This window comes from Ochlerotatus camptorhynchus, unplaced genomic scaffold (genome assembly GCF_037179485.1).
Source record: "Ochlerotatus camptorhynchus isolate MF236.1 unplaced genomic scaffold, CSIRO-AGI_Acam_v1.1 ptg000222l, whole genome shotgun sequence".
NCBI lineage: Eukaryota > Metazoa > Arthropoda > Insecta > Diptera > Culicidae > Ochlerotatus > Ochlerotatus camptorhynchus.
In genome coordinates this window covers 4892022-4907823 of record NW_027040712.1, presented here as the reverse complement: position 1 = coordinate 4907823, position 15802 = coordinate 4892022, and the positions used below count along the sequence as shown (strand labels likewise).

The 15802-nt window shown below is 39.0% G+C and overlaps 1 protein-coding gene across 1 annotated transcript; it reads right to left on the bottom strand.

The window, feature by feature from the left end:
• Positions 1-12934: 12934 nt before the first annotated feature.
• LOC135703846 (minor histocompatibility antigen H13) lies at positions 12935-14670 on the bottom strand. Its single transcript, XM_065225176.1, has 3 exons — positions 14225-14670; positions 13271-14148; positions 12935-13193 (listed from the first exon to the last, which is right to left on the bottom strand). The coding sequence occupies exons 1-3, from the start codon at positions 14423-14425 to the stop codon at positions 13073-13075; spliced, it is 1200 nt and encodes a 399-aa protein (XP_065081248.1). The 5' UTR covers positions 14426-14670; the 3' UTR covers positions 12935-13072.
• Between the last annotated feature and the right edge of the window lie 1132 nt (positions 14671-15802).

Here is a 15802-nt window from a genome sequence, read left to right as displayed (position 1 = left end):
TTATCCGAAAGTCATTTTTGTAAAATTTTGCATTATTTTCGTGTATATTTTGTCATAAAGAAATGTGTCAAATTTTATCCTATTGAAGTACCCTGCGCTTTGGTCGTCGTATAGGGCGTCGTTGTGCCAATTTGGTCGTGGCACATTTCGAGTATAAGAGAGTGATTGCAGTTTGCTCAAAAGTGCCTGAGTAAAATGCAAGTATTTTTGATGATTACCCGTAGTTGTTACTGTTCGGCACGGATGGCAGAGGAGTTAAAACAAGCTGTCCCGAGCATTGTTTAATCACGCGAAGGTTTACTTACCACGCCGAACGGTTTGGATGGTACGCCGTTGCCCTGCCGGGACTGCTGGAGCGAGTGCCTTTTTTTCTCGATTCTATCAAAAAACTGTTCAAGACGCTAAGACAGTTACTGTACTAAATTAATAGACTGTTACAATAGCGTGGTTCAGATTTTGATAGAAAGAAAAGGAGTGCCTTTAGCATCAGGTGTTTGGACTTTGATTGTAACTGAGGACTGAACTTCTCACTAAATTAGAGATTCTGGTCTCATCAGTAATCTTAGTTTAAAACCTGATGAAGGTACTGGCTGGAAGGAATTCGGATCTTAACAGATCGACAGACGTTTTAAGACTAACGAAAACATTCAGTTTATTAAGTTGAAAATTTGCCTTATATAGGGGTTTAAGCCTAGAAAGATTTGTCTCCTGCTAAGATCTTCCTAACGCAATGTTGATAAGAACGAAAGAGACAAAAAGTATTCCTGATCTAAACTTATCCATCGTTCTCCTTCAAGATCATGTGATGCATTTTGGGACCAACGCAATCCTTCCAGAATAATCTCACATGTATACATACGTCTAGGATGCACTTGACTCCTACGCAGCGCCTATACCAAAGCTAAACTGGTGAAAGCGTATAATTTCCCTATGCTGAGTTTATTGCTTTGTTTTATGCTGCATGCACCCGTTGGGTACATCCTACTGAGCAAACGAGAGTGTACCGCATATGCGTTCTCTTATTACATAGAATTGACCTATAATATTGTGTCATTTTCGTTGCTCTCGTGTTCATTGAACCTGACTAAGCGAAGGGATGATGAAACAGAACAGCTGTTTTTTTTTTTTTTGCTTATTAATTTATTTGATAAGGCTCAACCGAACTAACTTTACAGAGCCGAGGATTCTTGGTCACTTTACAATACATCTTAAAACTATAGTCAAAAGGTACAACACAATAAACACTTTATCTTCCGCTATCCAAAAAGCCTCCTCCATCAGAACTGGAGCCGCTTCCAGTAGTTTCATTGTATGGCAAATAGTTGTACGCCAACGAGGGTCAGAGCGCGTCCATTGCAACAATGGACGCAAAACGTGGTCAGCACTCACACACTCATCACGAAACGGTTGCTTTCCAAAGTCGACGACGCATCGACCGAAAGAACTGCTGAAGAAGAACAATGAGGAGGACCACACAATGGTTGCTGCCGAGAAAACAGACGATCGCGTAGCACACATCGAGAGTGGCCTGCTTTTGTCGACAGCCGAGTGAACACTGCGAACAGCTGTTTATATTTGACTTTGAAATTTTACTTCTTTGCATCGTCTTGGGTGATTCGAGAACGTTCTTCAATTATTGCTAATTTATCGCATTCACAACAGTTACAGTGAAGATATACACCCATATTCTCGTCTATGTCTGGACGTGTTTGCCATACAGAAACATTTTTATTTGATTTTGTGTGGTGGATGGGTTTCGGGCGTGGACTGGCATATGGGTGATAATATTAAGTTTAAGTTAGGATAACGTTGAAACATTGAGAAATGTATCGCTTCAGTTTAAGAAGCACTTCACTTCGCAACCGATGAACCATTCTGACGGCCCACATTGCCGTGCAGGCGCCGTGTGTTGGCAGGGTCCAATATTGGACAGTTTGACGTTTATAAAGTACCATCAGTTAAAACTGTATTTTTGAACTTTATATCTATACATTCTTAGATGTTTCTTAGTAGACTATCATGTTGGTGTAAGCTGATTCAAAGAGTAAATGGTATTAACATTGAGCTGTCCATAGTTGGGCGTTGTTGAACTTCTGGTACTTGCACAACATTTCATGTGAATACCAAAGTAACCATATAATCACAAAATAGCCTTAGGTGTGGGTTCAGAGTGGTACAATGTCACTGAGATATGGTTAGTTGGGTATTCAGATGAAACTATTACTTTAAAAAACTAATCCTGGTTGTATCTCTTTTTCGTTTTTTCGTTTGCATGTAACACTGTTTGATATTACTAACCGCACCGAGCCTTCATTCCGGGTGGTGAGCGAACCTGAAGAAGAAGAAGAAGACCATAAACCCCTTCTCGGAACGAGTGTTTTGTTAGTGGACCTGGTCTGCGATTCAAGGTTGGACTCTGTGATGATAAGTATCACATAACAGGTAAAGTAGGCAGCATCATCTTTATCGAAATGTAAGTATTATTGACAATAATCATAACTAGATTATCTGATTGCTGCTTGGAAGGTGTATAATTGGTCACCAAAATTACACTGGCGACCAGGCTCAATGCCCCCTCCAGCATGACACAATAACAATAACAAATAACAATATTATCCTATTGAAGTGCAAAAACTAGTCATATTTTATGTGTACGAAAACACGTAAAAGCGTTTTTATTAAGTGTCAGAATCCATAAAATTTCGAATTCTCAAAACCTTTATTATTTTGAAAGTTTGCCATCTTTAACATATATTGAAAGCCGGCATCGCAAATGATTTTTGTGTGTCCTAGAATCTTGACAACTGTTTATTTCAAATGATTTTTTTTTCAATATACAAATTTAATCATTATCTCAGTTTCAGAATGTCGAAAAACATTTCGTTTCTCAAAACCTTGAAGATTTTTTAAATCCAGAAGTTTTGAGGTTTTCTTCTTCGTTGGAAGTGTTCACAGATTCATCCCATAATTTATTCACAGTTCTTGTATTCTGAATAATCTAGGAATTCTTTCTGAAAAGTATCCAGTTTTCTGCGTTTGGTAGTTGTGGCTTACACGTGCTTTAAAATGCATCGTGCACTGTAGTTATCCAATCTTACCTAATCTAATCTAACACCAACACAGCTAGTTCTTGAAAGCAACCTGGAAAATGATATATAGGGGAAATGCAGGTAATGTCGGCCTAAGTGTCCCTAATTTGGGCCTATACATAAATTCAGCAATCGACTAAATCTAGATAGAGCTGGAATTAGGGCGTAACAGCTTTTGTAAACAATGACTTCTCTCGATGATTTTTCGGAAATCATGGCTCTCCCTAGTAAATCGACATCACCATCGAGTAGAGGAAGACTTCTCCTACCCGATGGATATGTTGGTTTGTGTAGGCGTGCCTTGAATTCCGAGAAATCAACATGAGAAGTCATTGTTTACAAAGGCTGTTACGCCCTAATTCCAGCTCTATCTAGAAATTTTCAATAGCAACCAAAAATATTCATTAGTAACGTCCCAATAAAATTGGTAAATAGCCCAATTTTAGATCCATAGGCCAACATTAGAGACATTTCCCCTATATACCTACATTATTTCTATGCCGCCGCTTGTCACCATTTGCAAGATAGTTCGTGGGGCAATACCATGCGGGATTCATGGGTGCCCGCGCTACCACGGACCAAATTTTCGCGATTCGGCAGGTTCTGCAGAAATGCCGCGAATACAACGTGCCCAAACATAATTTGTTCATCGATTTCAAATCCGCATACAACACAATCGATCGAGATCAGCTATGGCAGATTATGCACGAGTACGGATTTCCGGATAAACTGACGCGATTGGTCAAGGCGACGATGGATCGAGTGATGTGCGTTGTTCGAGTATCGGGGACACTCTCGAGTCCCTTTGAATCTCGAAGGGGGTTACGGCAAGGTGTCTGCTATTCAACATCGCGTTAGAAGGTGTGATCAGAAGAGCTGGGATAGACACGAGTGGCACGATCTTCAGGAAGTCCATCCAGCTTCTTGGCTTCGCCGATGACATTGACATCATGGAACGAGACGATGGCGGAAACGTACATCAGACTGAAGGCTGAAGCTAGGCGGATGGGACTTGCCATCAACGCATCAAAGACAAAATACATGAAAGGAAGAGTTTCTAGGGAAGACAATCCCAACAAACAATTGGGAGCTCTTATAAAACACCTGAGTTGATCAAACGTTGTATAATAGCTTCCAGAGTTGTACAAGAATGTAGTTGTCGCTTCAAAAGCTGCTTGGAGCACTCTTAAATGATTGTTAAAGTTCGGTTTAACTATATGCTTTATAAGACCTACGATAACTTTTATAGCACCTTAGTTAAACCGATTGACAAGAGCTATATAGAACGTGGAATAAACGCATCAAAACAAACCATTGGAAGCTCTTATAAAACACCTGAGTTGATCAAACATTGAATAATAGCTTCCAGAGTTGTACAAGAATGTAGTTGTATTGCCATTTGGTTAAAAGCTTCAAAAGCTGCTTGGAGCACTCTTAAATGATTGTTTACGTTCGACCAACCACCAACCACAATTTTGTTGCTAAAAATAGCACAAACGATAGGCACGTTTATATGACCATAAGGCAATGATTATTCGACTGCAAGAAAAGTCACTCAAGATGAGCTTCATATACTTCTCTCATATGATCAAAATATGTATTCAAGAGAATAGAGCAGATGGAAACAGAAGCGGCTGGCAATCCGGGATCATGAGTTCGAATCTTGCTTCGAGAAACCCTCGGTGGAGTAGAGGTAAATTATATATAGGTGTTATTAATAAATGCAAACATTAATTTAAGACATATATCATATAATCAACGATAACATTTCTAGATAAATTATCTCAATTAATGATTAGAGAGATTAATTGAAAAATATCAATCAAAGATTAAACAGATGCTTGTTACTACTTCCTCCATGATCACAGAATGTGAATTATGGTATATTTACATATTTTTTCAATGTGCACCTCGATGTGCACAAATAAATTAAATTAATAAAAACTGCACAAGCAATTATTTTGGCGTACCACGACAATTGTTAAACTAATTTAAATCTGTGAATATTGTGAGTACTTACACAACGGTTATTAAGGAGTCATTAAAAAGTGCTATAAACGCTTTTCACCGCTTGCTGTATAGTGCTTATTTAGGAGTCATAAAAGAGTGTAACAAACGCCTCTCAGGTTCAATCTCAAATACATTTCGAAGCAGCTGTTAGGAGGTGTCTACAAACGTTGTATTAGAGCTTTCATCAAAACAATAAAGCTTGAGTTTAAATATGTATCTATAAACGTTGTATAAAAGTAGCTTCTATCCGGTTGTTAAGGAGTCATTGAAAAGTGCTATAAACGCTTTTCACCGCTTGCTGTTCAATTAATATTTAGGAGTCATAAAAGAGTGTAACAAATACCTCTCAGGTTTCCTCTTTACTAAATTTCAAAGCAGTTGTCAGGAAGTGTCTACAAACACAAACGAAGTGACAGACGGAGAGGCTCGAAAACTTTGATGACTAACCTGCTATTGTACTTTTACAGTGTACCACATGGCAACACCACTACTAGTGGATTGTACCACATGGAAACACTACTTCTGGATTGAACTAGCATTTTCACCAAATGTACTAGAATGTTTTCGTTCTATCTCTTTCACTCTACTCAAAACTGAAACGCATAAAAAAAATGACAAAATGATACCCACTCTTTGCACACTGTCAAAGAATCATTGTACACAAAATAAACTTTGTGCAAAACCAAAACAAAAATACTATCCCATCTGGTGGATGATGGCACAAGCTTCCAAGAAAATTCTATTACAGCGAACCACATTATTTTAATTGATTTCTTCGCCAGTTAGTCGTCTGTCACTTCGTTTGTGCTACAAACGTTGTATAAGAGCTTTCACCAAAACAATAAAGCTTGACTTTAAATATGTATCTATAAACGTTGATTAAAAGTTGCTTCTACTCCTATACCGCGTATACATATAATGCTGTAGTTGAACAGGTTCTCCAAACCAGCGTAAACAAGAGTTTTACAGAAGTTGTAATAAACAAATTGTACAGTTATTATTCAGCATGCAATTGAATAAAATCACAATGGAAGCGTTTCTTCAACAAGAAATTGATTTTGGGTAAACGTTTTACTGAATACGTTAGACAACACCTTTGTGGTGCAGTTGTATAGGTTCTCCAAACCAGTGTAAACAAGGGTGAACACATTGTGCAATTATTATTCAAGACGCAGCTGAACAAAATCAAAACGAAAGCGTTTCTTCAACTGGAAATTGTTACTTAGATAGCCTATTGGTCCCAAGCAAATCGATTAACGTACCCCATTCCAGTCGACATTCTAGTACTACACTATGTTTGTTTTGATTTGCTATGAAAGTTTGACAGATAAAATGAGGGGCTCTTGGATTTTCCTATGACCGAAGATAGTACCAGAGCTGAGCCAAAAAGTTGAGCTCGTTTCTTCGGGACCTTCTGGTCTTAGAGTTACCTCTATGCTGGTACTCTCTTCGGTCCCAAGCTAATCGATTCACCCCTCGAAACATAGGAAAAACCAATAACCCCTCATTTTATCTGTCAAACTTTCATAGCGAATCAAAACAAACATTGCGTAGTACTAGAATGGGGTACGTTAATCGTTTACTTGGGACCAATAGGCTAGTCAAGTAGTGAGCCAAATTAAAATCGTTAGTTTCGTATTGATTGTTGGTAACACTACTAATGGATTGTACTTCATGGCAACACTAAATGTACTAGAATGTTTTGGTTCTATCTCTTTCACTCTACTCTAAATTGAAATGCATAGAAAAATGACAGAATGATACACTCTTTGCACACTGTCAAAGATCATATTGCACACAAAATCAACTATGTTCAAATCAGAACAAAAATACTAGCATAGAGGTAACTCTAAGACCAGAAGGTCCCGAAATAACGTGCTCAACTTTTTGGCTCAGCTCTGGTACTCTCTTCGGTTCCAAGCTAATCGATTCACCCCTCGAAACATAGGAAAAACCAATAACCCCTCATTTTATCTGTCAAACTTTCATAGCGAATCAAAACAAACATTGCATAGTACTAGAATTTCGACTAGAATGGGATACGTTAATCATTTGCTTGGGACCAATAGGCTAGTCAAGTAGTAAGCCAATTTAAAATCGTTAGTTTCGTATTGATTGTTGATACTAGCCCATCTGGTGGCTGATGGCACAAGCTTCTAAGAAAATTCTATTACAGCGAACCACATTATTTTAATTGATTTCTTCGCCAGTTAGTCGTCTGTCACTTCGTTTGTGCTAACACTAACCTCTGCCTCCGTGTTCGCGGAAAACGTTTATCTAAGCCACGAACACGCGTGCAAAATTTATGAGTTGGTTAGTCTGATCTATTATGGAAACATATTTTTATCTAGATAAAAAATTCTGAGTACTGCGGACTCACTCAAGGTGCTAGCATAGAGGTAACTCTAAGACTAGAAGGTCCCGAAATAACGTGCTCAACTTTTTGGCTCAGCTCTGGTTCTTTCTTCGGTCCCAAGCTATCGATTCACCCTCGAAACCTAGGAAAATCCACTAACTCCTCATTTATCTGTCAAACTTTCATAGCGAATACTAGAATGGGATTCGTTAATCGTTTGCTTGGGACCAATAGGCTAGTCAAGTAGTGAGCCAATGTAAAATCGTTAGTTTCGTATTGATTGTTGGTGCTAGTCAGCTAGTCACTCGGGAGCAGCGTTGCCAGTATTCCAGATTTATCTGGATTTTCCAGACAGACCACGCATATTTCCAGATTTTTTGAATATGTTCCAGATTTTTTAAACATGTTGCTTTAAAAATATCACTGCAATTGATTCACCCTCAAATAAAAAAAAATAAAAAGCCAAACTTGTTATTTTAATTACTAAAGGCCATCAACGTTGGACATTATTGGAATTTTAAGGTAATTCTGAAAATAGTTCACAGTTGGCGAATTCTTTGTGAAATCAAAGGAGAATTTCAAGCTACTTCTGAGTAGAATTACATCCATCTTTGTGGGCTTCGGGGTCGTGCGGTGTCACCCATCATTTAGGCGTATTGTGAGTGCCACGAAGTGAGGTTTCGATTCCCGCTCCAGTCGGTGCAAATTTGGCAACCTGAAAATTTCCCTACTGGTCTAATGGGTGTGGTGTATTGCCCGTTATCTAGTGTTAAACATTTAGTCTGTGCAACCTCTGGTTGATGACGGTGTCAATTGTCTTGTCAACTCTGATGACAATTGCATGTAGATTTTGTCAATAAAGGAAATACAATCCGGAAGAGAAATCATAGAAAATTCTTATGATGAAACTTAAGGAGTATGCTGATACGAATCGTGAGAATAATTTCAATGGAAATCTGTCCAATGTTTCTATGGAGATTAATTTAAATAAAAGTTTAAGCGCAATTTCTGGGAGACTTTCAAAACCATTTTGGCAAAGTACTTGAGTACTTTGGTAATACTGAAAAGGATTTCAAACAATTCTGACCTTACCTACAAAACAGTTTAAAGGGAATTATCGGATGGGTCTGAGAAGAGTGTGACGGTCATTCCAACCGGTGAACACTCGTGTTTATTTCAGTTACCTTGGGGACGTAATTTGTGATTAGCCCCGGTCCCTTTCAAATCGTATAATTATTTATGTACGGTCCTTATATTTTAAATGCCGTTTCACATTCATCTAGTGATGACCGATTTTCATTCGAATAATAGATTAATCGATTAACGAACCTAAAAGTAAAATATTTGTAATCGGTTATATCATGCTGATATAAGCATTAACATCTCCAGAGGATCATCACTGATCGTTTCAAACATGTGCTGCACTCTCATTGGTGAAAAAATGGCAGCACAGCGAACAAAAAAATAATCGATTAGTTGTTAATCGAGTAATTAAAAAATGGGCCATCTCTGATTTTGGTGTGATTGTTTTGATAAAAATTAGCGCAAAATTTTATCTCTACCGAGGGGGCAGCAAAACCACAAAATTACCTTGAATACGGGGGGTATTCATTGGATGAAAGGGACCGTGAAAGAGGACACTAAAATTAAAAGTTTTTCTTCCGACAGTTTCATCTTAGTATTCATCTTTGGTCATTCTGAAGAGTGTACCAAGGAAATTGTTAAGAATATTTTAAGAATTTCATAGAGAAAAATGGACACAAAATTGAGCCAATTCTTGGGAATTATTACCAATTTGAGGGATTTGTGGAATTGGAGAGTGATTTATATTGTGTGTGGCAGGATAAATTCTCAAAATAAGATTATACCATCTGTGCTATGCTTATGGCCGTACGACTGCGCCCATTGATTTAACACACGGTGGCTCTTTACCCAGGATTCGCTCCTCAAGCCGCTGCCATAAAATACTATCAAAGTTACCCACCTGTGCATAATCCTTATGGGCGGGGTTGCATCGCGATTATGAGCGGCGCGCTTCGAACGTCACCAAATGAGAATTTAACCGAAGAAAACAAATCAAGAAGACTGGCAACTCTTCTATTTTCTCATACGAACGCTATGAGACAGGTACAATCGCGTCATCTGCCGCTCAATGGTAAATGCTTCGAACGAATGTGATAGCAAAGATTACATCCTCAGACGAAGGGTTTGGGTATTTGCTCATTTTTCTATGCGTTGCTTCCACCTCCACTCAAGCGCAGCGCTACTGTATCTGTCGCTTGGATTCTGGCAAAGTTGCCAGTCTTCTTGATTTGTTGTCTTCGATTTAACATAAGCGGGACAATAAGAGATTACAAGAGGTAATGTTAAGAACTCTTAGAATGTTAATGGAAAAGTTTAGACATTTTCAAGGTGATTTGTAGGGGAATATAGAAAATAAATATGATGGAATTCTAGGATGATTCGAATTGAACTAAAAAAAAAAGGCGATTACGTGAAGAGTTCCACGTAAATTCAGATTAAAAAGTAGAAGGGTCTGTGCCTAGGGGAACGAACGGAAGCTTGACGTAGGACCGCTAGTGGACGGAATAAATGTGAAGAGCATTTAGTTCTTTTAATTGATCAATTATCTATTATCTCAACTCTTTCCGATTTTGAACTGTAGGCGTACCAGATTTGTAGTAATCTTTATCAAAGAGAAAGTTGATTAAGAGAATCAATTAAAATCACTTGCACCCCTGCTTCCAAGTTTGGTTACAAGATTACAACTCTGGAGAGCATTTTGTGTGGTCGTTGGGGGCTTGTGGTTCTGAATATGGACAAACAAGCACAGATAAATTCTATTCCAACTATTTACTGCTGCGTTTAGTGTAGGTGACAGCATCACGGATCTCATTTTTCAGGAACACCTTCAGCACACCTCGTAAATCAGACCGGAGATACGTCAGACACCGCCACGGCGAGCCAGACGACGGATGGTGGTTATCTTGAAGACTTTGCGATTGGTTCTGAATATGGCGATGAGTGTGCAAAATATTACGCAATTCCATCCTCCCTATTTGCATGCCCCGAGGATCGGAGGCGAATGCCACTTCGACTTGTTTCGTCTACTTACTACTCTCTGACGACTGTGCTGGGGAAGCAGCATATGCATGTAGGTAATTGGTGGATTTTTTAGTTAATTCGACGCTTTTGGACAATGCTGGAAATTTACCAGTTTTTCAATAGTTTCTTGTTGAAAATCAACATTCAGAAGCATTGTTATCAATGCGTAGCCATATTTCTGATCTATTGGTGATAAAATTATTGAAATTGAACCAGGGGCAGCTGAGATATTAACGTTCAAAATCTTTCTTAATTTGTTACATGTTCCATTTTCACAAAGTGTACCCCCATATAGAAATCAAAGACGTAGTCCTACGTCAAAAAAAAAATCATGATCTGGGACGCAGGAAAAATATAAATTCCGGGATTTAGAATCATTGCAGGATCCTGAGACTTCAAAAATGAAGCTACCGGACTTGCATTTTAGTAATATAATAAAATTATTCTTTGGCATAACATTATTCGTAATGGTCATGCGAATAGTGGAGTTATCCGTTGTTTAGGTAAACTGTGTGTGAGTTCCACGATGTTAGGCTTTGATTCCCACTTCAGCCCGGTGAATTTTGCTTCAAAATAAAATTGCCTACTTGCTGGGTGTTGTGCGTTGTATGATGTCAAGAATTAAATTGTAAATCTGATTAACCTCAGAGTAATATTAGAATTATTTAGAACTAACAAAATCTTCAAATTCCTCTATTGCATCAAATAGTAAGGACTACATCGACTATTAGTTCAAAAAATTCATCCCATCAAATTTCCTTGATTCTTTGCTGCTTATTCTGTTTACAGTTTAAAAAACAATTCTAACCATATTTTCTGCTGTTTTTTACCCCCGTTTAACTCAATTTTTGAGATGCTGCGTAAAAGATATTCGAACTTTTTGGGCACATCGTGTCAATACTTTTCAACTTTTGGATGATTTTAGCAATGCGAACAAGTTATTTGCTTTATATAATTTATTTAAACATGTAATTTATAACCATTCTAGTACTTTAAATAAATTCCAGGTGATCATACTGACCTATTTTTACGGGAGATTGGCACACTTTTATTTTAAAAGCATTATGTTAAAAAGATGATTTTTTGGTGCATTCCAGATTTTTCCAGATTTTATATTTTACCTGGTAAAATTTTTTTCTGAAAATGGTGCAGGTTTGAATCGACCGTTTGGATTTTCGAGCAAAAGTTAAGTTTAAGTCGGTTTGTCTATGGTTTCGTTGCGCGATTTTGCGCTTCGTTAAGCAGGGCTTTCAGGCAATACAAAGTTCAACCGTCATTGATTACAGACTATATCAAACGTAGGATTTTTATTCAATGTTCATCTGCATTCTTTCTCTCTAACAGTGAATTTTCTTCTTCAGCCATCACTGTATCAGTTTTTCAAAATAATTTACCAATTTTTCGGAACTAAGTTTTTAATTTTGCCATTACTTATTATCTCTTATTAGTCTTGTATTGTTCCTCAACACTTGATTATACTATTTTATATTTTGCTAGATCGCCCGGCTCTAAAGTAGGTAAATTTTCTTTTCGTCCTCATTAGTTTTTGTTTCCTCTAATACAATTTCAGTCGATAAAACTTACTTAAACACAAAAAATCGTACGCAAAACAAGTAGGTATGCTTGGCAATAGTACTGTTTTATCATTAGTAAGTCATTTTGAACTTTCCCAAAAATAATAATAATAAGAGACAACAACAAAAAAATCTATAAAAGTACCGCTGTAAGTTGTGCAGAAAAATAGAGGATCTATCCTTTGTTTTGTAACTTTAACTTGTATAATATTTGAAGCATCCCTCGTCATTTCACTTGATGATCAAAGATGCTTTAGGGAATCACAATAAAAGCTCGTTGCAATCGCTGTGGTTGTTACTATGTAATAGTTCAGCAATTTCCCATTTTGTGAACCTATTTTTGCTGGATCTGCGAGCTCAGGCTTGTTCTTGTTGTTGCAGTTTTGATGTGAAGATCTGATTTTTATTTCAAATCATCCCTTCGTCATTACATTTTATTGAACTTTTTGATTTTTGGCCTGAAAAAAATGACAATCAATCAATACCATTTCACTCGGTGATTAATGAATACTGAGAAGCGAAGTGGATGCAAGCTGCGTTTTAGGCGTATTTTTCGTTTAATTCAATTATGGAGATAAATATTATTTGTCCAAGCGTGAGCATATGAATGCAGAAGTTTGAATGTGAGCTTCTTTGCTCCGGCAAAATTAGCATCTAATAATCAGGCCTATTCTGCACGGCGTGTGAGGTGAGGTGACTATCCGTACAAATCAAATGACGAAACAAAATTTTCACTTCGTTATAGTGATAGCCAGCGAGTCACCTCACCTCACATGCCGCACAGAATAGGCCTGACTGAATAATGATAACAGAGAGATGATCCTGTTTAAATTGTTTTCTTTGTGTGTTAGGTACTAATAAACTGGATAGACAGCGATATTCTGTTGCATTTCACACACAAACACTCGGAAGTTCACACGCATTAGTCCCAGATCAGCTTATTTTACTTTTTTCGAATCCTTTTTCTTGGTCTCCTTTTTCGTCTTTGTGGATTCCTCACCGGAAGCCTTCTCGGATTTCTTAGCATCCTTGGGTTTCTCCTCCGGATGATCTTCGTAACTGAAACGGAAAGTATGAGGTTCAATGTTGACTTCACGTCACAAAGGATTCCCCTAGCAGTCGAATACTATACTTACGCAAAAAGTTTCTTGATGTCTCCCTTGAGCAGTGCCAATAGCAGAGGCGTACCAAGGCAGGCCGGTACCAGATAGAGCAGGGCTGGCTGAGCATGTTTGAAAACGTGCATCACGAAGATTGTGGCCATCAGACCGAAGAAGTACGCAGTGAATGTTGCATAGAAGTACAGATTGCTCTTCCTCTTAAGGCTGTTATCGAACCGCAACAGCAGGGCAATGAAGATTCCCGGAATGACAATGTCTCCCAGTCCAAGAACGGCAAAATTCGAAGCAGCCAGTCCATTCGTGATCAAGTCCTGTGGGAACACTAGTTTGATTGGAGCCTCAAACGATCTCGCCACCGTAACCATCACGTTCGTTCCGAAGACCCAGAAGATATCGTAGAAGAACAATCCTCCTAGCAGGATGCAGCCGGTCACAATGTTGTTCAGATGCAGCAGTTCCACTCCATTGACGGCAAATGCCAATCCGAGAAGATTATTGGCGATCCAGTGCTTCTGCAACAAATACCAAACTCCGATAATCAACGAAATGATAAAGCACACGACATCGTGCGTCGTAAACTTGTAGTCAATAAGGTAGGTTTCCTTATCGTCCTTGACTCCTTCCGTAGGCCCCTGAATAAAGGACAAATGGTAGGGAATCTTCGGAATAGAAGACGGGATCAAAGAGCCAATCACTGGGCTCAGCAGATGGGCCAGCGCCATCACGCCAAGGAAGAAGAAGTAGCCAGTCAGCAGGAAGTTGATGTTATCCTTCGAGAAGATCTTGAAGAACATGTACAATCCGAACAGTGCACAGGAAGCCATAATCGGGAACATCATCGCGTCCTTCGAGGTCATCGTGTCAGGTTTTTCCCCAGTCTTCAGGAAGGTAGACTACAACGGTACAAAAGAAGCAGGCATCAAACTTAATCCATCGACCCTTCAACCCTCACCCCCGGGAGATACCTACCGTCTGTTCTTTGTGATGCTTCACGGATCGTATCGAACCGAAGAAGATGGGTAGCATGGCCATCACGACTAATGTGCCGTACGCGAGGGCCATTCCCTCCGGTGTGGAAGGCACTTTTGTGGTGCCATTGGTAGCTGCCGCGTTGGCGGCTTCGGTGAGATTCTCCTGCACCTGCTGGACGATTTCCTCCACATCAGCCATTCCCAGTAGTTTTACAGCCGAGCCACTTAACCAAATTTCTGAGAGAAGAATCCAATGTCCTTCTCAGTCTGGTAGCTGTGCGGTTAATTCGTTAAACGCACCCTAGCACGGTTCTGATAGTTTGGAAAGAACACCTCGGCAGCCAAGAGAAAGGGGGAAATTTTGTTTGCACTACTATTGTAAAACGCACTCACTCGAAGGATTCGCGTTTGGTCGTTTTCTGACTGCGTGTCAATCAGCTTTGCCAGATAACACAAAACGGGATGACAGCTCGCGGGGGGCTGTCAAACGATGTGTGAAAGTGATCTAAAACAAGGTTGTTCGATAAATGAAGGTTTGCTGATCTAACGCAAAGGGTCTGCGTTCCGGGAATCCATCAACAAAGAGAAATTCCATGGTTACAGCTACCGCAATTGAGTATTGCGCTTAATAGTCGTGATAACTATAAAAATTGTCTCATTTTCAGGTGCAACGGTCGTCCTAATAACGTTCCAGTTTAATATGTGTACCAGTCTATAGCTGACTACCAGCCACTTAGCAAGATGCGCCATTTTATTCAATCAACAAAGTGAACTCGTTGTGTGCGCATCATTATCGAGAATAAACCGAATTTACTATTTTATACTTAACTCTTAGCATTTCATTTTACCGGAACCGCATCCCAAGATTTTCTACTCTGTTTTTATTTTATTTTGTTTTTATTAAGATCGATTATCTTCGTCGACTCTCTCTTTCGTTAATAACTTGAGTTCATAAACGTTTCTTGTTCTGTTTCTAGTATAAGATCTTATATAAAAGCTTCTTTATCGATATGTGTGCTGAAAATACCAGGTAGTGTCTTTACAAGGTCGTGAGATGTAAAGAGAAAGCCGACGAAGAGAATCTGTCAATTTTACTTAGGACTGATTGCAATGTTCAGTTTGATTTGACAATAGGTAAGAGCAACCGTAACGGTCGTTGTCATTTGCGCGACTATTTTAACAGCGCACAGCGCTCTCATTTTAGTTTAGTCACTCTTCTGCACACCGGTCGCTGCTATCGCGGTTATCAATTTACTCGCCTTTGTCCGTACCGGTAGTGAGCATTTTGACATTTCTACGAATAGCAACTTTTCTCCCGCGCTGCTATCGCGCTGCTAAATTTGGTAGCGCGCTTCTCACCGAGAAGCCGACTGCTATTTTAGTTACTCGTATGGCAACCCCCGATACGGTAGCTGCGCTATATGATGAGGGCTGCTAAAATGAGTTTAGCAGCGTACCGTTACGGTTGCTCTAAAGAATAATTTTCCCGGAAGTTGGTTCCTGTCATCAGAATGAAGTTTCTCCCTTCGATGCAGAGTGCAACACATCGAGTGCAGCTGGCAGTTGGGACTTTGGA

Coding starts and splice junctions, on each gene's coding strand:
- LOC135703846 (XM_065225176.1), bottom strand. CDS start 14,425: ATGGCTGATGTGGAGGAAATCGTCCAGCAGGTGCAGGAGAATCTCACC. Junction 14,149..14,224: donor AGCATCACAAAGAACAGACG/GTAGGTATCTCC, acceptor GTACCGTTGTAG/TCTACCTTCCTGAAGACTGG. Junction 13,194..13,270: donor GACATCAAGAAACTTTTTGC/GTAAGTATAGTA, acceptor TTTCCGTTTCAG/TTACGAAGATCATCCGGAGG.